We start from the raw sequence: 24708 nt of genomic DNA on the forward strand, positions 1-24708 counted from the left end.
CAGCAGGACTAATCTTCCTGTGCAAGCTTACTTGGAAGTAACTTCCTCTGTCTGGGTATGAGTGCTCCATTGCTGCTTCATCCTTAAGCTGAAGGATCCACATGAGAATGCTGGAAAATGCTGTAGTTTTCAGCATTTTCCCAGCTCAGTGGTTTTACAGGAGGCATTGTAGGCTACAGGCCCCATGCTCCCACCTTGACATTAATAGACACTCCATCCAAACAGGCAAGCCTTTAAAATATTAGAGCTCCATTGCTGCTGCAACCTCTCCCAGCCACTGGGACCTCCTTCTTGGCAAGGCATGTTTTTAGAAAGGGGAGGGTACAGGGGTGGTGCAAGCTCAGCTTGAATTCTGAAAAAGGCTTGGCTTTGGCTCTGTTCCGCCCTGCCCCCCTCCAAACTGAGTTCACTTTCAAATCCACCCACCCCCTCTTAATTCTAAATGGTGGCTCCATGGCTAGCTAGGATCTGGCCTTCTGCAGCATCTCCTACAGAAGAAGCATGGATAGATTTGTACTGGTGACAGATGATGATGGTGGTACAGCTGAAACAGCAGTCGAGTCAGAAGCCAGAGATGAAACATGCTGTCAATAATAAGGGAAGACATTTGCACGAAAGTGTCCCGCAGAACGTCTGGGTCTCCTAGCTATTGTAAGCCCTATACTGTGACACATGCAAAGTCGCTCCCTAGCAGTGTGAGGAAGGCAATGCAAACACAACCACTCTAAACCAACACAATTGTGAGTGTAAGGCAGCTTCTGAAGCAACACAAAGTACCACTGAAGCAATAAGTGTCTAGCTGCGGTTCAGTTTCTGCAAGAAAGATTTTCAAAGCCCAAAGGATGTCCACAAAGCAGCTCCTTCAACAGTTTCGTGCCTGCAGTATTTTCTCCAAATCTGCAAAGCGATTGAGGCTGCAATTCTGTACATACTTAGCAGGCAGAGAGTCCCATTAAGCTCAACAAGCCTTATTTCTGAGTAAATAGAGGGGCACTACTACAAATCACTCAGACTTGTGTTCTGATCCCACGCATGCTTCTCATAAGTAAGTCCCAGAGGCAACTGTAGATAGGATCTCTGTCTGATAACAACCTACCTTGCACTTAGCGTAACTTATTTTTAAATACACATGCATAGTAGAATGCTATTGACACATTACAAACAATTGTATACAGGCAGAAATATGCAACAGGGGTAGCTTTCTGTGTGGTTATACTTTGTGTACCTGTTGCTGTTGAATTCCTGTCAGCTGTGACAGCTTCTGAAGGCAGATGACCTACCAGAAAAAAAACGGCCCATGGTGGATAACAGGAGGTCTCAGTAAAAACAGCTCACCCCATGGCAAAACTGGAGTGTGTCACTTAAAACTGCAGTGCGTAAAGTGCATGACTGAATGCCTACCTAAAGGGAGGGAAACCATATGTATAGAAACCAAGAGGTCAAGGGAGTAAGATTGTGGCCTTCCCTTCCCTTCCCTAACAGAGTTGTTTTCTATACGAATGATGGTTTCCATGCAGAAGCTTTCAGTCATGCAACCCTCTTCCTACCAGTTTGATGCAGTATACTCCAACAATAGATTGATCATGCAGTGAGTTGTTTGAATATGCTATCACACATAGTTCTGAAGAGTTCTTGGTCTCTCATACAATTGCTCGTGGGAGCTTGTAACTTGAGACTGAACTGAAAGTGGAATTGATTTTCATGAAGACTTCAAACTGCATTAAAAGACATGCAGAGATTTTTCAGGGCAACGAAAATGCTTGCCTTTTCCAGAAACCATTGCACTGACTGGCCAGGATGAGCCATGTGATCATTCTAGGAAGCACTGTTCTTATTCTACTTTTATTTGCTCTTGGTGATTTTGACACATAGCCAGTCTGATTGGTTGGGTAATGATGTTGTTTGACTGGCTGAGATGACCCGAACAGGAAAAATCCGGGGGGGGGGATGGTGCCAGAGCACTAAAGGATTGGGGGGGGGGTCAATGGCAGCAAGCAAATTTAGGATTTATTTATATTCTCAGTGTTGCAAGTTTAGCAAATAACTTTGGTACCTCCAAAACACTTCTTTCAACCTGAAAAGCAACATGGGCCAATATTTGTTGCATCCTGAATCACAATCAAGGCAAGATTGTGTGAAGGGACAGGAAATATTGAATTTACAACACCATAATTTGACCAATTCCATCTGTTTGAGAATTGCAGAACTGTACTGCAGCGTCAGTGACTGCACAAATTGCAGTATGCAACCCACACTGAACGCCCCAGTTTATAAACCACCGCTGCTCTGCAACCCCTGACTGTTACGAGCTCTCATCAGTTGCCCTGTGTGCTTTCATAGGCAATTGCACTGGGGACCAAGAATATTCAATCCAGGACTCAAACAAGCACTTTATAACCTTCCTGTTGAGAAAAAGGGCAGAATTGACCATAAAGTGGATTTATGAAGTGGTGCTTCATTTTGAGCATTGTGTCCCAGCTGGATTATTTGTGACAAATGCTTTTTAATGCATAGTTGTACTGAAAGCACACGTCTGATGTGTTGCATGGGAAATGCAGGTTGTGGCTTGTGAAGTGGACCTGGCTCACATGTCACGTTAGAGCAGAAGCTGTGATTTAATGTGAATGAGCAAATGCCTTTCTCCCACCCCCTTAAAGTTTGTGGTTTGTTTGGTGGGAAAGCAGACAACGAGCCGGGTTTGCACTTAACAACAAGCCAGATTATTGCAGGGGGGGAGCAACACATCCTTAAATTTCAGCAGCATATACACCCTACTTGTTTGTTTTAACTGTGGTTTAACGTGATGTGCAAACTAGACCAATGGCCCTTTAATAACTGCAAAATAATCAACACATGACAGATATGGAAGTTGAATTTATTTATTTATTTGTGGGGGGGAAGAGAAAGAGAGAGAGAGAGAATTTTGTGCTAATTATTAGTGATGTACTCTTTGCTTTTTGCCCTTTATCCAATCAAAATTGTATAATCTTTTCTTTTCTTTTTCCATAGGGGATGCTTATTGAAGGACCACCAGGACCTCCAGGACCTCCGGTACATATGTTATTTTTAAATTTCTTTAAAAAAAAATTTTTCCCAAAGAAAACAAATTATTGGGGGGGGTATTAACTGTGTTCAATGCCGCCATAATAAAATGAATGCAGATATTTTACACAGCAGCTCATTAGTACCACATAAGATGTGGTTTTTCAACGAGAACAGATTGGGGCTTTTGGAAAACGGGCTGCTTACATCGCTGTGCATTTCTTTTTGAGGGACCGATAATTTGCTCAGATAGAAATCACTTTGCTGGACCTTGATCCAAAATTGGTCACAGTCTGAATGACTGCTATAGAAAGTGATTCAGCACAACCATTCAATGTTGTTGTTGTTTTTTTAATTCACAGGGTCTTATGGGTCCCTCAGGTACACAAGGCCCCACTGGACCTCCTGGTGACCCAGGCGATAGGGTAAGTTGGTGTGGGTTACAAATGAGCGCGAGGAAAGCATTATGTCCCAAACTGGCTGGTTAGAAGCATATAATCCGGTGTATGAAATAATGTTCCCAAACCTTGGTAATGTCAGCTAAGGCAAGGACAACGGGTTTGACGCCTTAAGAAACCTGAATCTCGTTATAACAGTTAACTTAGGTGCATCAGGTACATAGTAGAATTTTCTGGAATCTGTTGGAGATGGGACTCGGTCAGATGGTGGTTTCGACAGCTCTTGCTGGGCTCGTCGCAGGTCGGACTTCAGACTCATCACTGAAAAAGTGGAATTTGACAAAAGCTGCTGGATAGCAGTACCGGTAGTTCTCCTCTGTCCCAGTACATCCAGGACTCTGAGGCTTAAGAGCACATTGCAACCTTCAGTTAACAAATGAGGCCCTCTGTGCCACTCTTGCGCTCTCTATATGACCTGATGGATTCAGTGGAGATGGTGGAAACAGCAGAGAGGGATCACTTTGTGTCTTGAGGGCCTCAAGGCTTCTTCCACAGGTGCCCTGGATATCCTTGTGGAGTGTGAGGAACGTAGTAATGAGCGGGCGAACAGGAAGTGCATCTGATGGAATTGCTTCCCATTGCATCTGATGGAAGGGGAACTTTTCACATCTCCCCAAGTGGAGAGTTGCACAAAGACTTGCTGGGGGGGGGGGCAGCTTGTGCTTGGTGAAGTGTGATAACTTTTCCTCTGACTGAGAATGACAGGGAGCAGGATAGATAGTACATTGGTACCCAGTAGTCATTAAAGCATTTTTTAGTGTGATTTGATAGGTCTCCCCCTAGTCCTATCCCAATCATGCCTCTTTGTCTCTATGGCTTTGCTTATTGTTCCTATTTCATATTGACAACAGTGGCTGCTCTCGTTACAGTATTGGTGGCATAGGCTACACTCCCTCTGTCGTCTCCTGAGTATGCTCACTTTATTGGCACAACATCACTGGTTTGCAAGGTTGCATGGCTGAAGTAGTTCCTGCACGCCCCATGTCGCCAACTCGTGCGCCAGCTCTTAGAATTTGGCTGAAATGATCAGATTGATAAGGAGGGCAGCCCAAACAAAAGGCATAGCTTCCTGTTATGAAGCGAATTTAACCAAACCACATGCAACCTGAATAATTTGTCCTGTTCTCATGTATACCAGGGAAGCTATTTAGCCAAAGTTATGTCTGTCTAAAAGGCATAAAGGTAAAGGGACCTTGACTGTTAGGTCCAGTCACAGACGACTCTGGGGTTGCGGTGCTCATCTCGCTTTACTGGCCGAGGGAGCCGGCATACAGCTTCTGGGTCATGTGACCAGCATGACTAAGCCGCTTCTGGCAAACCAGAGCAGCGCACCGAAATGCCATTTACCTTCCCACAAACTTGCACTTTGACATGCTTTTGAACTGCTAGGTGGGCAGGAGCTGGGACCGAGCAACGGGAGCTCACCCAGTCGCGGGGATTTGAACCGCCAACCTTCCGATCGGAAAGCCCAAGAGACTCAGTGGTTTAACCCACAGCGCCACCCGCTGCCTAATCCTAAACATGCGCACCAGTCTGTATGCCTGAAATGCTAGACGGATATATCCTCAGTGTCTGCATCTGACCTAACAGCACCTTATAGCTTTTGACAGACCTGCTTTAATAAGGATAGGCCTGTCTCTACATCCTTAGTGTACATCTTCCTGTCTTGTGTTATTATTTTTAAAGTATTAAATTAATTATTCCCAGGACGTCTGTGCCATATTGAAATAGTATTTTGCATACCTAAGTTTAGGCATAACAATAGTAACATTTCACACACATTAAAACTGGAAGAAATGCTGGGTTGAAATATTCGACTGTTGCGTCACATATCCATGGATCTAAATTATACTGTTATCTGATTAGGCAAAAGGCAAACTGAGGTGAAACTGCACATCATCATAATTACAACAACAACAACAACAACAACAACATTTATACATTGCCCATCGGGCTGGGTACTGAAATGACTTGTGGAAGGAATTGTGTCTTCTGTACTTCTTAAAGGTGGATCTTGGGTCTGATGGTAATGATCACGGAGCATTGTATAAGGAGAATTTCACCGCTGAGGAAAAATGAACACCCTAATCCTTGCCTTCTGCATTTCTGTGGCTCCTGCAATTTAGCCAGCCTTCAACGCTAAATAATTATAGGGGGAAATGCACCGCTTAGCGGCTGTCTTCAATGTGCAAGAGGCTGCAATTGAGAAGATATGTCCTATGGCTAGCTAGATATTTACAACCAATTATTTAAATCTCTACATCTCGTTTGCATCTCCTAGGGCCCACCTGGACGTCCTGGTCTCCCAGGAGCTGATGGTTTATCTGGACCTCCAGGTACCATGTTAATGTTACCGGTAAGTCTTGTTTTGCTTTGCAAACTCTATCCTTACAAGAAGCAAATGGAGATAGTGGTGTAGTATAATTAACCACGGACAATTTTTTCTTAATGGGTCACCTAGTTCAGGGATGGGGAAGCAGGAGCCATCCTGATGTTGCTGCTCTTCAACTCCCATTGGCCACAAGCTCCTTCTACTTCTTCTACATCCAGGCTGCTGGATAGATCATAAAAATTCAAAAGTCAGATAATAGCAGTGACCGAACTCCTTCTTGGAGGCTCGGCCTCCTTGGCACTGTGCCAGAAACCTTCATTGTATTGAAGCCATAGAACAAAAACAACACTTAACCTATTGTTCATGATGATGTGTTGTAGTAACAAAGAAAAAGGCTTTATGGTGATGCCTTCGGCTAGATTCAACAAAACCTTTTGCTTTGTTCTGGGTGCTTTAGGAATGAAATTTGCAATTTTTAAACGAGAATTCATATTCGTACAGCTTGTCAGCCTTTCCATTCTCGATTCCTCCTCTGCTGTTGCTGCTGCTTTGATAAATAGAGGGGAGGGGAGGTAGAGAAGCAGCAGCCTTGCAGCTCTCCTGATAACGACACTACAAATCAGTATTAGTAACCATCAACTATCTTACGTTAGCAAGTTAGTCCGTATTTGAACCTGTAGCAAGTTAAACTGAACAGTGAAAAGAAAGGGAAGACCCTATGCTAAATACAGTGGTACCTCTGGTTACGAACGCTTCAGGTTATGAGCTCCGCTAACCCGGAAGCAGCTGCTCCTGGTTGTGAACTTTGCCCCAGGATGAGAACGGAAATCGTGCGCCAGAGGCACACGCGCAGCGGGAGGCCCCATTAGTGAAAGCACGCCTCAGGATAAGAACGGTTTCAGCTTAAGAATGGACCTCCGGAATGAATTAAGTTCATAACCAGAGGTACCACTGTACTGAGCTTATTAATCCAAACTCAACTTGAATTCCAGCTCAGCTCCTACATAAGCTCTGGCCTAGTCTGGCATACCTAAAACTTACCAATAGCGGTGATGGCAGTGAGAGGCATTTGGAGATAGCTGCTTTCTGGGACCACATAAGTCTTACCTGAGAAGCTTCTCAGTGCAAAGCTTGAGCTCTACTAGGTTCTCAGTAAGGACTCAATTCCCAAAGATCTTTGCACCGGGCTTTAGGGTACAATTACCAGCTAACATGGCTCCTGCAAGGGGTTCTTGGACTGCAGCTTCCATGATCTTTGGCCACTGGACATGTGGAAAAGGTTGGATGGGAGCTGTAGTGGAAGAACATTTAGACGGCATCACATTGGCTACCCCTGCTTTATGACCTGCTCATGTTCTTCATCGCTGCAGCTGGAAGATGTGTAATGGCGAAGGAGAAGGAGGTGGAGGAACATGGATGGGCTTGTGGTTGTAGAGCCCCCAAGCTTTACCATGTTCCCTGAATCATCCCCAGGGTCATGATGATGCCTGGAGCTCAGAATGAGTCCCTTTTCCAAATGAGCTTAATGTGGGTCCGACCTCCACAGCAATGCTATTTTTGGTAACTGTTTCTGAAGTTTTCAGACCAAGTGGCATATGAAAAACTTGATGAAATAACTACGCTTTTGATCGAAGAAGCCAATTTATTCAAGAGCTTGGGCAATTATGGCTTATGTCTAACCCGTTTGATTTGATAGATACGTTTTTCTGACAAATTCTGTCCTCCTATATACAGTTCCGCTTTGGTAGCAGTGGCGGTGAAAAAGGCCCACCCATCTCAGCGCAGGAAGCTCAAGCACAAGCTATACTTCAGCAGGCCAGGGTAAGAGTGAAGCACACAAAGGGCTTGGGAACTGTAGCTGGTTAGGGGTCCCAGGAACTATAGCACTGTGAGGGGTAAACTACAGAACCCACGATTATTTGCGGGGAGGGAATATGTGCTTTAAAGATACGGTGTGTACGCAGCCTAAGAAACTAAAGGTGATTGGTTATTGTCCTCTGAGAGAAGAAGCTCTGTCCCTCTTCCCCATAAATCCTCACAGGCCACTTTGTGTTTGTAGCATTTCCCCTCCCCCATACTTTCTTCTGAGAAAGCTAGAATTTCCTTACAGCGAGGGATATTTTTCCTTATCAAGGTCCACCTTGAGGTGGCAGCGTGTGTGCAAATCTGTGAGGTGCAACATGCCAGCAGTGATCAGTACCAAAACCAGTTTTGGGCAGGCCAGAGTGTGGGGGTACAGAACCAAAACTCTTTCCCACCTCCTCTCTCTTTCTGTCATTTCTCTCCCCCCGCTCTCTTTCTACCATCCCTTTTTCTTTTCCTCTCTGCTACCCCTCTCTCCTTTCCTGCTTCGTCCCTTGGGACACAGATTGTCCACCAGTGCCTTTCAGATTTGGTCCGAGGATTAAATGGGGAGAAATTTGTGAGAGAGAAAGAAAGAGAGGGAGAGACAGGCAGGCAGACAGGCAGACACAGAGACAGAGAGATGATGAGAGAGACCGCTCTCCTCCTAAGCTCCTGGAGAGAGGGATGGTTTTGTACAAAAATGGCAAAAAAGAATGTCAACGTTTCTCAAACTTGGGTATCCAGCCTGTCGTTGGACTACAACTCCCATCATCCCTGCTAGCTAGGGATGATGGGAGCTGTAGTCCAACAACAACTGGAGACCCAAGTTTGAGAAACACAGCATCGGGTGTGGATTTTATAAAAAATGGATTGAGATTCCTATGACTGCATGCACACAAGTTTATGGTTTTTGCATAGGGACCATGTCATAGTTTGCATGTAGAATGTCTGAATGCTTTTTTTTTTGTTCAAACCACAGATTGCCATGAGGGGACCCCCAGGCCCTATGGGACTCACTGGAAGACCAGGTCCTGTGGTATGTTAAACTAAGAAACAAATAATCATTGTCCACAGTTATCATCTGAGTGTCTTTATAATGAAAATTTGAGCTGTCTTTGTCTACAGTATCTCAATCACTGGCATTTTTCTAACTGCTTATATCCATTCAGAAATATGAAGGATACTCATTTCAATGCAGAGCTTTTTCAAAAAACAACAACAACCCTGGAAAGTCTTCGCCAAATATCTAGTTTAGATAACAAGTGGAGCAAGATTACAGGCTTCTTTGCCAGAGTCATACAGGGCTGAGTTTTGCCATTGTTTTAAATGTTCAAATGACAAAAGCGGAGTACTTGACCTGCAGTTGCCAAATCACCTGAGCAATTTCCCCCTAATGATGGTTTCCTCTTTTACAAAAATGATACTCTGCTGAGAGAGATAATCAAATGATTCACCTAAATGCTGCAGTTAAGCAGTTACTATCTCCTTAGAAGCTATCCAAGTGTATTTACAACAATATAAAATGATGGTTAGCACAACCAAGATTACAGGCTTTGCATAAAGCCAGCAGTCTCCTGGGATATATATATAAAATACATAGACATAAAGGCCAAGATGAAGTACAGCATTCAGAGTGAAAGGATATATTTAGTTTTTAATGTAGTAGGCAGCGCTTCTGACAGGCAAAGGCAGGTTGGCTAGCATGGTGCCTCAGTTGTGATTCTGATCATCCCTGCGAGATTTCAGTGAAAGGAAAATGATAGCACTCGGCTGAAGTTTGTAGCCCAGACTTTCTTCTGTGGCTTCACACAAGTAAAGGAAAAATATGCCCTTCAAATTGGATTAATCTTTGGCAATTTTTACTGATTTCCAAAGTGGGGGATTACCTTTATAAATAAGGCAACAGAGGAGACACAAGTGTTGTGTTCCCTTCAGTGCTTTAAGACAGCTGCACACTCCCCTCTAATCTGCTCAGATGTAAGCAAAGGAACTGTCACTAAGCACTTTGCAAATTCACTCTTTGAGGCAGCCTCAAAAAAATTCTTAAAGGGGGCGGTTTGCTACAAACAGTGATTTTGCAAAGTGCTTTCTGCTGCCTCGGTCTTATTTAAAAAAATAGCTGGAGTGATGTTTGAAGCGGGGAAAGCTGCTTCAAAGAGTGTTTTTGCAATGGGCTTTCAGACAGCTCCCGCATCACTCTCACGTGTCGTTTTGGAATGGAGGGCCATGGCTGTATTGAAGCCCTTTGCAAATACCAAAATATTTAGAAGTGGTTGCAGGTTTCCAAGCACCTGACAGCCAGCTGGTTGTCTGTCATTTGGAAACCCCACACAAGGGATTTTGAGAGGTCAGTTGGGTTGCCCACCTGTGACTCATGTGATGTCATAATGATATCATGTGATTGAAAGGTGGATTCCCCGCCCATCTGTCAAATTTCACCCGCAAGGCCAGTCCTGATATGGACTTGGCTTGTTCCCAAGCCTGTTCTAAACATTGCCAGCCCCAAACACAAATGTTATTATAGCACAGCAAGAAGAAGAGGAAGCACTGTGCTTCCTTCTGTTTGTCCCCTGCCAAGATCCCTAAACATCACGTGACCCATTTGGGGAAAACATGTTTTATTTTGTAAATGTGAGACATGAGAAGAGTTTCGCCCACTGTTCCATCCCTCTGCTGTTGCACTTCTCTACAATCAGTACAAATGATGATAAGTGAGATGAAGCTCTCCATCCCAATATTTCTGGTCCATACCCATGTAGCTACACTACCAGCTTACACTGCATAAAATGATTTCCCGTAGTGGGAGAAACAGAGCTGTTCCTTCTGGCGCCCCTTTATCGTTTCAGTCCTAGACAATCAGGATAACCTTGTGGGTACTTGCTGATAGCAGAGCTTAACCTTCAGGTATCTTGTGTCGGATGATGTCTTGCCACCTGGCAGCTTCTCTGCAATCCATCACTGAAAGTACCTACACGCCCCAAGGAAGCTGAATGACCTATTTTATTATTGCTTAATGCCGAAATATAATTTTATTTTTCAAAGCAAGACATCGCTGTGTGCTGGGTGGACTAAGGGTTTCAAAGGAGGGCTGCCAAGCTTGTGTGAGAGTAAATTTTTTTTTGAACCACCCTTCATCCTGATAGTTTCCAATACAGTACAATAAAAACATCGACAATGTTACAGATAGAGAAGGCCTGTTAATACCCGTTGCTGGAACTTGCAAGTGGTGAGAGAGATATTATGGTGATATTCTGCTTGTGGACTTCCCATGGGCATATGGCTGGCCACTGCGAGAAAAGGACACTGTACTAGATTGAGAATTTGGTCTAATCTAGCAGAACTCTTCCTATGTCCTTGCGTTTTTCAGAACTGAGAGGCAACAGATCACACAACTGAAAAGTAGACAGAGGTCATAAAGCCAGTTTAAATACCTGAGCAAATTAAACTGTCTTGACCTGGTGCAGAAAAGACTGTAGTGCCAGCACCAGTGACATAGTGTGTTCCATAGTCAAGATGCCTCCCCGGCATCATGAAAAGGTCCTCTCCTTTGCACATGAAATACGCAGTGCACTGCAATAAGTGATCGTACTCTGTGAAGGGACTCATCTAAAGATCCCAATGCATGGGTAGTCTGTATTCTACCAGGCATGCAGAGTGCATAGCTGTCAACTTTTCCCTTTTCTTGTGAGGAATCCTATTCAGAATATGGGAATTTCCCTTAAAAAAGGGAAAAGTTGACAACTATGGCAGAGTGGCTTATCAAGGACTTGACATTTCCCTCGTTTTCAATCCTGGACAGGAAAATAAAAAACAAGAGGTTCATCAAACTCCAAGAACAACCCATTTGCAAGATCTTTGTCTTGTCAGGATTCAGTTTCCTTTCAGCGGCCCCCATCCAGCCCACCAAATGAAATGGAGATATATAGTTGAGTTCCACCATCATACTGATGACAAAATCCCCAAACGACCACTCCCAGTGGCCTCACATAGATGGCCGACAGTATGCAGGACAAAATAAAATCCTGTGGAATTTTGCAACACAAGTGCCAAAGGTCTGAGGCAATGCTACTTTTTGGAAATGGACCTGTGAGTGGTAGAGGATCCACTAGCTATTTGTACCTCCAACTTCTAGCATGTAGAGCTGATCCATCAGGATGCCACCATTCATGGTACTGAAGGATGCTGTGGGTGATGGTTGCTTACCAGGATACCAGGTGGAGGGATGTTGGCACAGGGCAGTGGCGCAGCAATAAAACTGCTATCACAGTTGCAAAGCTAAGCAGGGTCCGGTATGGTTTCAAATTGGATGGGAGACCACGAGTTGAGATGCTTGCATTGCAGGGGGTTGAACTAGATGACCCTCGGGCTATCTTCTAGCTCTACAATGTTATGATTTTATGATTCTGTGAAATGCATTGGTAGAGCCAACCAAACATTCCTGCTGGTGAATTTGCACCATGCCAACCTCCCCACCTGCTTGTCCCTATTCCTCCCAGTAAACAACACTGATCCACCTCTGGGAACCTAGCATAAGAGCTCCACCCCACTTGCTGAGATGGTTTTGTGTAATGCATATCTGGTGTGCTGTGCTGAGCATTGTAGATCACAAAATTGCAGTAATATATTGAAGCCCCACATCCAGTTAAATATCCCTATCCCAAATGCATTTATCTGATCAGAAGCATAACCTGTTGGTTTCAGTGGAATTTATTTAGCAAGCTATAAGGCACAGCCAAAATCTCAGTCAGAGCTTAAAGTGAGTCAAGGGTTGTATTAAAAAAGGTTAGCAAAGAAATTGTGGTATTTTTGCCATTTTCCATTTAAGCCACTAGGAGGCTGTAGAAATCCAGCTGTTCTGATTTGGAACAACAGCAAAAATGATGTGATTTTTTTAAGCCTTGATTTTCCTCTCAGTACACTTTGTAATACACCATCAGAAACATAAATACATGCCCGAGTTTCCAATAAGAAAGCATTGAAGGAGTTTCTTCTTAAGCAAAGCTATGAGTATTAATATGCTCATAAATCAATTGTGATTATGTTTTGAAAATCCAGATCTTGTCATGTGCTTTTAAAAGCACCTGTGAAGATGGGCTCCTACTCCCATCCTCCACTTTCCGCTTTGCTCGATTTATGGCTTGTGCCTTATCTCGGCTGCTTCCACAAAAGGGAAATACCTCACTTTTGGGAAGTGGGGAGAAAGCAGGCAGAGGAGGGCTCCCATCAACACCCACCTTATGGGTGTGGTGGAGGCATCTTTGCACCAGTGGGTGATGCCTGCTGTTCTAAAAGAGGCTGTAGTGTGATGACTTCTCAAAAACCTTACCTTGAATTCAGAAGTTTGTGATATGTGCCACCCAGTCACAAATAGCTTTAGCTTCAGACACTCTTGTAAGGGCAAGATAATCTGGACCCATTATTTGGGCCTGGGTTTGGGGCAAAAAAAAAAAGCCTTGATTGCCCTGATCAGGGGTCTACAAGAAAGAGGGTGGAGTGCAATTCTCTTCCTTCCCTTCGATCTCTCAGCGTCCTTCAGTACCATCAATGGTGGCATCCTGATGGATCAGCTCTACATGCTAGAAGTTGGAGGTACAAATAGCTACTACTCACAGGTCCATTTCCAAAAAGTAGCATTGCCTCAGACCTTTGGCACTTGTGTTGCAAAATTCCACAGGATTTTATTTTGTCCCGCATAATGTTGGCCATCTATGCGAGGCCACTGGGAGTGGTCGTTTGGGGATTTTGTCATCAGTATGATGATGGAACTCAACTATATTTCTCCATTTCATCTGGTGGGCTGGATGGGGGCCGATGAACGGAGGCTGAATCCTGACAATACAAATATCTTTCAAATGGGTCGTTCTTGGGTCCAGGTACAAGTTACACTAGTGGCCACAACTGTGGGAACCTTTTGGGGGAAAGTGTATTTTTGAGGTTTGATGGCTCATAACACCACTTTTTTGGGAGTGGTACCATAAAATTATATATCAGTGGAAAGATAATTTAATGAAGAATGCAATGCAACAAAGCTTGTTCAATTGTCTTTATTCTATCAAAAGTTATAGCCAAATAACCAGAAAAAAGGAAGCACAACTTGCTTAGTTTGATATGCATTAGATTTCCTTCATTTGAATGTAGCCAATGAGCATGAGTTTTTAGCGAGCCGATCAGGTGTTATGAGCCACAAGACCTCAGAAACACACTTTTACCCAAAAGGTTTCCACAATTTTGGCCACTAGTGTAGGTGGCCTTTTCTGGATGGGCTTGCACTCGCTCAAAAGGATCAGGTGCATAATGTGAGGTTGCTCTTAAATCCAGCACTGTTTCTGGAGGTGCAAGTGGCGTCTATGGTAAGGAATGTGTTTTGCAAGCCACAGTTGATTCACTATCAATAGCTTTCATTGGCAGTGATAGACTGACCACAGGACCTGTTTGCTGGCTTACTATTATGCAGTAATGGTCAGTTTGGAAGCTGTAGCTGGTGCAAAATGTGGCTTTTAGGTGGCCAAGAGGGGCAGCCTGCTGGGGGCATATAACACCAATTCTTAAAAGCATTTCAATATTGAACCAAATTCAAGGTGTTTGTGACACAGGACATACCTATAAAGTCCTATTCAAATAAAACAAAAAAGGAGGGGTGAACAGCACTCCCAACATACATGCTTGCTGGCAGAGCTAGCCTTAAGCTTTGGATGCTACTTGCTTTGAGCTAAATAGGACCATAACCTCATTTGGTTGTTAGCACTTTAATTATTTGTGCAAAGGTGCCCCAAACCATTGTGGTCAGCCGTGCAAAAGCAACACTTTTCTGCCTTCTAAAATGTGACAGGTTAAGCTGAAACAGTCCTTTGATTTTGTCATACAGGGTGGTCCTGGTGGTTCCGGAGCCAAAGGTGACAGTGGAGACCCAGGTCCTCAGGTAAGACTGTGTTACTGGCCAGCCCATCATTTCTCTTCCTCCCCCAGGGGATTTGCAGTGGTGTGCAAAATGCCTTGCTCCAGAGAGTGGCGGTGGCGGCGGCAGCAGCAGCAGCAATTTGAGGTGGCTACTCTGAGCCCAATAGTTGAGGGAATTGTCCTTTAAGGCTGACATTTCAAAGCCTTGTTTGTCTAGTGCATGTTTACAACAGGCATTTATCTCAATCAATAGACAGTTCATGTTACTTTGGTCTCGGATAATTAAAGATGTGAGATCTTTCCACTTCCCCACCCCAACTGCACGTATTCATGCCTTCCTGAATACTAACATTACCTATCATCGCAGGTTTTGCTCCCCATTCAAAGCACCAGCTAGCTAGTAAAGTTCGTGATGGCCTATTTCTTGTCCATTCAAAGCCCTCTTTCCCATTGTCCTGTGCTATTGCTGTTCTTAACCCCTTTGTGGGCTTGATATTACTTTTGCAAATGTATTACTTGCTTGGGACGCTTATCCAAAAGAGTAAATGTGGAATGTTTCTTTTGGGTGTGGGGGAAAACACAAATGCTTTCTGTATTCCTATGTAGAGTCTCTCTCTTTTGCTGTCACATAACCTCAGGCTGTGATCTTATGAAATACCACACCGAGAAGATTAAATGCCACTATTAAAACAGGAATTCTGTTTTATAAACTGAGGTTCTGCCAAGCAAGAGTAAGAGATGGGTGCCTAGACATGCGTCAGGTTAGAGATGGAAGATAAATCTTTTTCCTCCACATTTTGAAGTGGACCAAACTAATCTTAAATGCAGATCGGAACACAGCCATCACTTGCTTAGCTTCTAAATTTTTCAATGTAGCTTCAGGGTTTTTTTTAAAAAAATATATATGCATAAAATAATTTTTTATAGGAAAATGCATACAAAAAGTGTATATTTTAGGGGAAGGCTGTATGCAAAATGCGTACAAAATGCATTCAATTTAAATGTAAGGGTTCCTTTTTGGTGCCTTTTTTTTTAAAAAAAAAAAACCTACAAAAGATGGGACAGAACTGACGACACAGGACAGTAATAAGCTGATTTGTCTATTTCTAGGTAGAGTGCAATTGGAAATGAAACTGCAGGTGACAGATTCCTCAAATCCAGATTTTGTGGAGTCTGGCACTTGCTTTAAGTATAACACATCAATTCGGCCGTGATTACAATATCCCAAAACAGAACACCACCCACTCTTCCCTCCATGGTTGTCATAGCTACGTGCTGAAGTTTGCTTGTCCCACGGCCGTAGCACTGGGTTCGACATGCCAGCTGCTTCGACATGCCAGCTCGTAGAACCTGATCATAAGCTACTTCATTGTGGACTAGAAACTCCAAAGCTGGAGCTCACTGTCAGCGGAGACAACTTTGGGGGCCTGTGGGGGTCAGCCCCCCAATATTTTATTGAAGGTTGCCTCCCCACCAAATTCTGTGGCAATCCTCGAAAGGACGCACCGGGATGAAGATGCTTGGCCCTGCTGAGTCTTTTTGAGGTTCTCTAGGGACACACAGCGGGAAGCATCCTCACCCCACAGAAAAGGAAGGCAGCTGGCAGTGGGTGGGTAGGGGGTGGCAGGCCGAGTCGGCCTGGCCAGGTTGGTGGGGGGCAGTGGCACGCTTGTGATGTCATGTTGGGTGCAACTCAGCCCTACTGCTCACTGTTACGCAATTTCAAAGAATCCCAATGTACAGGTTTTTAGCCCTGGAAACAAATTATAAATCCTGCCACACCTGCAGCCAGATATTTTATTGATAGTTATTACTGGAAGATTTTTTTTTTATAAATTATTCCTTCTTATTTTCTTTTACTAGAAATTGATATTTATTATATATATATATATATATATATATATATATATATATATATATATATATATATATATAATTACAGCCTTCAGTGGCCTTCTAATACATGTCAGAGGGCCTCAGTTTGAGGTGGATGGTAATTAATCATAAAGCTTTCATGGTGCTTGTGATTTATCTTTAGTGCTTATAGTGAATATGTCTTTCTTTCAGGGTCCTCGGGGTATACAAGGTCCAGCTGGTTTGCCTGGGAAACCTGGCAAAAGGGTAGGTATTGAGTGCTTGGAGGCAGCTCACATTTGGTGAAAGGAAGTCGCGTTGAATCCCAGAATGACAGCAAATTAACTCTTGACGCTTCGTGTTTGGTACTAAACTTCTGCCTTTTGCAAAAATCGTTTCAGGGTCGTCCAGGTGCAGATGGAGCCAGAGGGATGCCAGGGGAACCTGGTTCCAAGGTGAGTCGGTATACATTCAAAACGATTTTGGATGCATTTTCTCCACAGTTGTACCTGTGCTAAATGCCTTCATTGAAAACTTACAAATGGGGGTCAAATCTGACGGACTTTTTAGAGTTGCTTTTTGGAATGATCAATGACAATTCATGGATCACATTGAGGTGTTTAAGTAGCTGCTTCTGCACTTTTACACCCACTGGTGCAACCGAAAGGACCATGGGTATTTGTGTTGGTAGCCTTGGGGTGGTCCTTCACACAACACTAGTTGGAGCTGCAACTTGTGGGGATGGCATGGATGGGTTTTGCTTTATAACATTTCCTTGTGCAAAGAGACTGTTGCTAGACGGATTCAGCCATGCTCACCCATAATTGAATGTGTTTCTCATGCCTTTGAAATTTGAATCAAGTTTAAGGCAGTCAAAAAGCTTCTATCTTTGGATGGGCACAATCCAGCACTGGGTAGACAATGTCTCTCTCCCCATTTTTTTTTTTTTTTTTTTTTTTTTTTACAATTCCCATCATTCTCAGTCAGCAACAGTCAGGGGTGATGGGAGGTGTAGTCCACAGCAATTGGACAGCACCCTTGTTGGCTGCCCCTGTTCTGTCCCCACATAGGACCAACTGCGCAGAGGAAGGGGTCTGCGTAGTGCAGAGGCCTGGTCCACTGTCCCTCAGACCTTGTGGGGGTGGGGGTGGACTATATTTTGGAAAAAAAATGAATGAATTCATATGCCCCACAAATAACCCAGAGATTTTAAATACAAGCACACATTCTACTTATGTAAAAACACCAGGCAGGCCCCACAAATAACCCAGAGATGCATTTTAAAATAAAAGGAGACATTCTACTCATGTAAAAACACATTTCCAGACCGTCCATGGGCCAGATCCGGCCCCCGGGCCTTAGTTTGCCTACCCATGGTGTAGAGGCTCCATTGTGTATACGCTTTGGTCCCTTCCATTCCTTGGGTGGTCCTTGGGAGTGTGGCACATTTCAGTAGTCACTCCTTAAAAAGGACAGGCCCATGCTTCCTTTCCATAGAATCACAGATTCACAGACTTGTAGAGTTGAAAGGGACCACAAGGGTCATCTAGTCCAACCCCCCTGCAATGCACGAATCTTTCACCCAATGTGGGGCTTGAACCCACGACTGTGAGATTAAGAGTCCCATGCTCTGCCAAGCTCTCTCACACCATAGCCCTAGGACACGAGTCATTCATGCTCATGACAGGAATTAAAATGTTGCCTGGGGCAACACATACGAGTCTTTCATGAGAGTAACAACTGGCTCACTGTAGCATACATGCAGTCGTATGCACTCACCCAAAGGAGAGAAATTGAGGGAAGAAGTCTCCATTAAGCCCCAGGCTGTTCCCTTCCCATGCACAGCATTGTGCCCCCATGGGGATAAATAGTATCCTAAATTGCTTGTCTTAGTTGATTTTAAAGAGCTATTTTGTTTGCTTCAGTGGCTTGTATCCAATGCAGTGCTAAGTAAGCATCCTGTCAGTGCAAGGATATATCCTTGTGCAATGGGGCTTTCCACCCTCATCCCACATGCCCCCTAAATTTGTTCTGCCCCCACACACTCTGAAGGAGGGGAGACCGAGAGGTGTATGCAGTGATAGGAGAGGAGGGAAGGTCCCATTGCACAAACAGAAATCCTTGCTTAGCACTGCATCGGATGCATTCCTATGTATTGCTTCCCATACACAGCATGTGACAATGAAATCAGTTGGAATGGATAGTGCTCTCAAATAGGATATCTGTGTCTATTGAGGATGGTGTAGACCTTCAGTTCTCTATATCAAGTTTAGATTCCAGGTGTATGCATGCAGCTTCAAGCAACACCCAACTTTAAGGCAGCTGTTTCCCACAATTAAATATATTTGCAGTGGAATCCCACCCCCTTTTATATCAAGACGATTACAAAATGCAACAGCAAATTGCTAAAACTATTCTTTGTTTTCTCCACTAGGGTGACAGAGGTTTTGATGGCCTTCCTGGTCTACCTGGTGAAAAAGGTCACAGGGTAAGGAAAGATGCACATTTATCTGAAAGCCTGTAAGAATGTGGGTGGAGTAAAATTTCACCTGAAACTATTGTCCAAAGCAATTGCAATTTTTTTCCCATACCCGATACCTTTCCAATGCCACCCTACTCTGGCACAAAGCCCATTGAATTCAACGCCCAGGTATGTATAGGACTGAAGGCCATTGATGCTTTCTGCACGACTGTCTTGGCATCCTTCCTGATAGCCAGACTAGAATTTATGCTTAAGGGAGGTCACTAATAGCCAAATTGACTACAACCTCAAGTCACCAGCCTGAAGTGGAACCTGGAGTAAAGCACTGTTCTGTTGACTAGGCAAATACAGAAGGGCTTGCGTCCAGCACTGGTTCGCATCTTAGCCAATCCAGAAGCGTCATACGGCCAGCCAATCACAGGGGCTCATCTTGCACACCCCTATTTATTTGACTGAAGGGAGCTCTACGACTGAAAGTATATGCGGCTTCCTAGCCTGGGGCGAACACTATGAATTTCCCAGTTCAATTCTCTGGTGTAACTGATAATTTGGCATACAGGGCTTCATTCCTAAAATTTGTTTTTTTTCAAGGACAAAATAGCATGGTGAAACAAGGGCATACCTATGTGGTTAAAATTGCTCTAAAAGTACATACCCATTTTTTAATTTGCTTTCACTATTGCTGTCAAATTTCTACCTTTGAGATACATTTCACACTCATCTCAAAATACTTCTGGCCCAATGCTTCACTGCACAGTATTTTCTGTGAGCAAAAATAGGCCAAACCTAAGTCACACCTTATTGGCGAAGTAGATCCGTATCACTATGTTAACTGATGAAGTGATGTGATGCACTACTCCACTGTGTCAAGTTCTTGATGGAAAACTATCAAAAGATATAGTCCTTGTGAATTTTCAGAGTGTGAATTTTCATGATTAGATGATACATGTTGCCAGTGGAGGATGAAGAGCAGCGCATGGTGGGAAGCGACACTGAAAGACACGCATTCAAAGAAAATCATTTTTATTTTATTTTAACAAGGAACATTTGTATCTGGCAAACCATTATCCTCTCACAAAAGAGTGCACCTTTTCAGCATGAAAAATCAGACATTTTATTTACAATATTAGTAAAAGAGAAAAAGTGTTGCAGCTTAAGTGTGTTTCGCTTTATGGACGGTGCTAGAGATTCGCAATATCATTCTCCATACCAATGTGTTAAACGTTTAGCAATGAAAACTTTATGTTTCAGTGACTCCCAAATATGGGGTACATGAAATACAGAAAATTCGGCAGTTGAGAAATACGCATTTTTGAAGATAAAATCAACAATGTGGGTGACCAGCAGAGGGCACTGTGAATTCAGCACTAGGTGTACATATGGCATGTGCTACTCTATGGCTTAGTAAACCTTTTCAAAATGTCTTTGGGAGGGGGGGAATCTGTGGTGAATCTGTGGAGAAATATTTTTGTGACCTTTAGGTGTGAGATGAAAGCAACTTTACCTCACTTTCTCTTTCTCAAAGTCTTGGATGTTGCTGGCATGTTTCTTATACAAATATGGAACCATTAACATTAATAATACCTTGCAGTAAGGACTTCTGACACATTCCTCTCGATTCGTGATAGAGTTATTTTTAAACCAGAGCATTTCAAATGCAAAAAGAATGACAGCCATTGTTTCATAATAGAACACAAAGATTGCACTTCAGTTGAAATCGAGTGTCCTACCACAAACTCTGAATTCAAGATCCATTTGCAATACAATGCTTGGCAGAGGATTTAACTCTGAATTGAGCCGGATAAAAGGTGGGGTTGGGAAGTAGGAACTAAATGGTTCTATACACTAGTTATATTTTCTTATAAGGGAGCTGATAGGAAAACATCCATGATTACACTCTTATAGACACATTTTTGAAATAGGAGCCCACAGTGGTCACAGTCCAATTTCCAGCTGGCATCATAGAGTCACTGAGTTAGGGCTCAGGCTCCACCCTGATAACGAGGAAGGAGAAGAAAGTCTTTGGAAAGTGGGAAGTTCCCAATCAGTCTTTTTGCTCCTGCCTGAACGAAGCAGTCATGTCACTTTTGGTTCCTGCTCTCTCATATTTTCAGACTATTTTTTGTCCCATTTGCCCCTGCTGTTTATTCTCCTTTCTCTTCCTTTCCCTCTCTGGAGCCTCTCTCCTCTTGGAGCAGCACCTTTTCACCCTACTTTCCATCTTCCAGAGCTTGCCTTCTCTGCCCCCTCCAATTTAGCTATATATACACCTACCCCATCCCGAGTGACTGCTTTCCAGCGGTATGGCTTCTTCAAGGCCCCACTGCAGCAAGTTATTCGGTGAAGAGGCCTTGAAGATATCCTCACCGAATCAAAGGAGAAGAGATAGGTATTGGTTACACTGCAGGATGGGAAACATTGCTCGTGCTGCTACTCTCCTTTATCCATCTAACCAGCAGTTTTGGAATTGCTGCCCCCAGGGCAGATACTGTGACTGCAAAACAAAGTGCTCCTTGAACAAGCTTTGCTACTTCTCAAATCCCAGCATTGCAAGAAATTGGGACCCTCCCAGTTTGGGATCCTCCAACAGCCCAAATGACAGCAACATTCAACAAGTGGGTGCCAGGTTGCAGTCCTCCTTCTGCTCTTGGCAAGAGAAAATGAAAGACCACTGGATCCTGACTACCATCTCCCAGGGGTGCTGCTGGATATAACTGATTTCACCACCTCCACACAGATTTGTACCCTCACTGATCTTCACCTGCCTCACCAAGCAGCACCTTTTGTGGGAGAGCGTCCAACCCCTGCTCACCATGGCAGCCACCAAACTGAAGGGTCTTTCTATGGCAAATAATTATTTGTGGTGCTGAAGAAGGAACGGCATTCCTGGGGAGCAGTCCTGGACCTCAAATACCCGAGTCAATGGGTAGCCGACAAAATGTTCAGGATGGAGTCTCCTCACTTCGTCAGAGAGGTGGTTCACCACAATGACTTCCTCACATCAGTCAACCGCCAGGACACAACCCTCCATACTCTCACCCATTGCAAATACATCAGTTTTGAAGTAGGACATGGCTACTTTCAATACAAGGCCCTCCCATTTGACCTGGCCTCCCCCCAGCTATTAACCAATATCATGATTTCCCTGGAGGTTCACCTTAGCCTCCCAGACATCCATATCTATCCTTACCTGGACGACCTTCTCATCTGGTCTCCAACACAGGAAGAAGCTCCGCAACACCTTGCCAGCACAACATCGTGTTTGAACCAGATGGTGTCAGGTGATGCTGAAATTTCTATTTGCAGAGTCAAGTCTGTGATTGGTCATCCATATGCGCAGGCCATCATTTGATGATGCAGTCATCAAAGCTATATTCAGGCATTTGTCTGTGTTGAGGGAGGAGCAGGCTCACACTTGTTAGTCCCCTCCTCCCCCCAATCTTTGCACATTGAGCAGAAGGTCTGAAGGGGGGTTCTTAATGTGACTGGCTAAACACTCTTAGTATCCTTCTTGTGAGTGGAAGCCCAAGTTGCCCAGCTTCCAAATTATGAGATTTCATCATGGAAATGTTGGGGTGAACATGAGGAAGTTGGGGGTGGGGCTAACATGTGACCCCTACACTTTATTCCACCCCACACATGCTGTTTTTTAATACCCCAAAAGGGCTCAAGAGATGGGTCTCTGTATGTAAATCAGCTTTAATATATCCAGGAAAATGCTTCTCATACAGATAATTTCTCACATTTCTGGCTACCCATGAAAACGGCCAGCAAACAGGGCAAGATTATGAGGTCTTTTCAATATTCTCATTTGTCGACAGCAAATCTGAACAGCAGAAGCCACAATCAAGAGCGGAGTTAGGAATCCTTCAGCCCACTTATTTCAATAGGCTAGCTCCATGCTGGATTGTGGCCAACATTTAAAATCCCAGTCTTGAATGGAAGCTTCTGTGAAGAGTGATATAGAAATTAGTATCTGTTCAGTGCAGATGTGTCGTGACATGTTGGTGTGAAACTCCAGTGTTTGCATGGAGCTCCCTTTCCTATTATATACGCATCAGCAGACCACCATAGCTTTCCCACAAGTAAATATAACAACAATGACTGCTTTGGATGAAAGGTCTAGTGCTGTGCTGTTTTTATTTGCAATTATTGGTGTGGTTTTAATATATTTTATATGTGCATACAGCTTTAATTCTATCCATGCTTAATTGCTTTTTTAATTTTTGCTTTTCTATATTTTTAATGGTTCTAATTTCTAGTTGTAAGCTGCCTTGAGTCCTGTCAGGGGAAAAGGCGGTGTGTGTGTGTGTGTGTGTGTGTGTGTGTGTATTAGTAATAATCAATAAGTGTAAATTTTAACATAGTTTCTCTTATCTCCAGGGAGATCGTGGGCCACAAGGATCTCCTGGTTCTCCCGGTGAAGATGGAATGAGAGTATGTTACTCATGGTTTTTGCTCTCTGATTCTTTTAACATGCACAGTAAAATTTAAAGAAAGTGTTTATTCCACACACTGAGCCTTTGATTTTGTTCTGATAACAACAGGGAGAAGATGGCGAAGTTGGACCAAGAGGTCTCCCAGGTGAAGCTGTAAGCAAAGCTTTCTTATTGTTTAGTACTTGCCATGCGTAGTCTGCAGGAAGTTCTCCTTTGTTAATCAATTGGTCCCTGTAAAGCTATTCTCTGCTTTGAAGACCAATTCTAAATGAAATATACCCCAGGGTATATACAGGGTAAATACAGCCCGCAACTGCCTTTGTCTGTAAAAATTGTTCTACGGACAGTGACTTTTTTGCTTCACTACCAACAAAACACTCATTTGTCCTGATTCTGGAGTCTCCAATGTACCTGTGTTTTATTCACAGACATGTATAAATTTAAGTCCTTCCATTGTTAAGATTTTTATCATGCGGTAACAATGGTCACTTAAGCACCATTGCTAGCTATCATTCCAGTTAGAAATGGAATTGGCTCTTGAAATATAGATGGGAAATGGAAACAAAGCTTGAAAAGGCTACCATTTCAGACATTCAGTATGTTGTCAAGGTACATCAGGGCTGGGGACCTGTGGCCCTGCAGATGCTGTTTGGACTATTGGCCATGCTGTCTGGGGCTGATGGGAGTTGCAGTCCCACAGGTTGGAGGGCCACAGGTTACCGAACCCTCAGGTACACCAAATGAAGGGAAGCCAAATTACAACTCCCTATGGGGCACCTATAGGGACGTGGGTGGCTCTGTGGGTTAAACCACAGAGCCTAGGGCTTGCTGATCAGAAGGTTGGCAGTTCGAATCCCCGCGATGGGGTGAGCTCCCGTTGCTCGGTCCCATCTCCTGCCCACCTAGCAGTTCGAAAGCACGTCAAAGTGTAAGTAGATAAATAGGTACCTCTCCGGCGGGAAGGTAAACGGCGTTTCTGTGCGCTGCTCTGGTTCGCCAGAAGCGGCTTAGTCATACTGGCCACATGACCTGGAAGCTGTATGCTGGCTCCCTCGGCCAGTAATGCAAGATGAGTCGGACACGACTGCACCTAATGGTCAGGGTTCCCTTTACCTTTACCTATGGGGCACTTAGGCACCATCTTGTTTCACCTATGCCATTTGCACATTGTCCTGTAAGGGGGAAAGCAGGGGGAATGGGCTACTAAGACCGAATCCTACCTGAGATGAAACGGGATGCTTTTTCCCCATTCCAAGTTCTGTCTTTCTACTGTGGGAGACAGGAAGGAGAGGTGAGCTGAACTCTGATTTGACTTAAGTACTGGCGGTATGAAACAACATACCATTTTCTGTCACTGGC

The 24708-nt window shown here is 43.9% G+C and overlaps 1 protein-coding gene across 1 annotated transcript in view; it reads left to right on the top strand.

Annotated features, from left to right (window-relative positions):
* COL11A1 (collagen type XI alpha 1 chain) overlaps positions 1-24708 on the top strand; it is a 254149-nt gene that overhangs the window by 100465 nt on the left and 128976 nt on the right. Inside the window, exons 10-20 of the mRNA XM_033151495.1 lie at positions 3010-3051; positions 3405-3467; positions 5782-5856; positions 7567-7653; positions 8657-8713; positions 14543-14596; positions 16642-16695; positions 16830-16883; positions 18863-18916; positions 23294-23347; positions 23458-23502. Of these exons, the coding sequence (XP_033007386.1) occupies positions 3010-3051; positions 3405-3467; positions 5782-5856; positions 7567-7653; positions 8657-8713; positions 14543-14596; positions 16642-16695; positions 16830-16883; positions 18863-18916; positions 23294-23347; positions 23458-23502 (639 nt within the window). The remainder of the gene's footprint in view (positions 1-3009; positions 3052-3404; positions 3468-5781; positions 5857-7566; positions 7654-8656; positions 8714-14542; positions 14597-16641; positions 16696-16829; positions 16884-18862; positions 18917-23293; positions 23348-23457; positions 23503-24708) is intronic.

The sequence above is a fragment of the Lacerta agilis genome, chromosome 6 (genome assembly GCF_009819535.1).
Source record: "Lacerta agilis isolate rLacAgi1 chromosome 6, rLacAgi1.pri, whole genome shotgun sequence".
Taxonomy (NCBI): Eukaryota; Metazoa; Chordata; class Lepidosauria; order Squamata; family Lacertidae; genus Lacerta; species Lacerta agilis.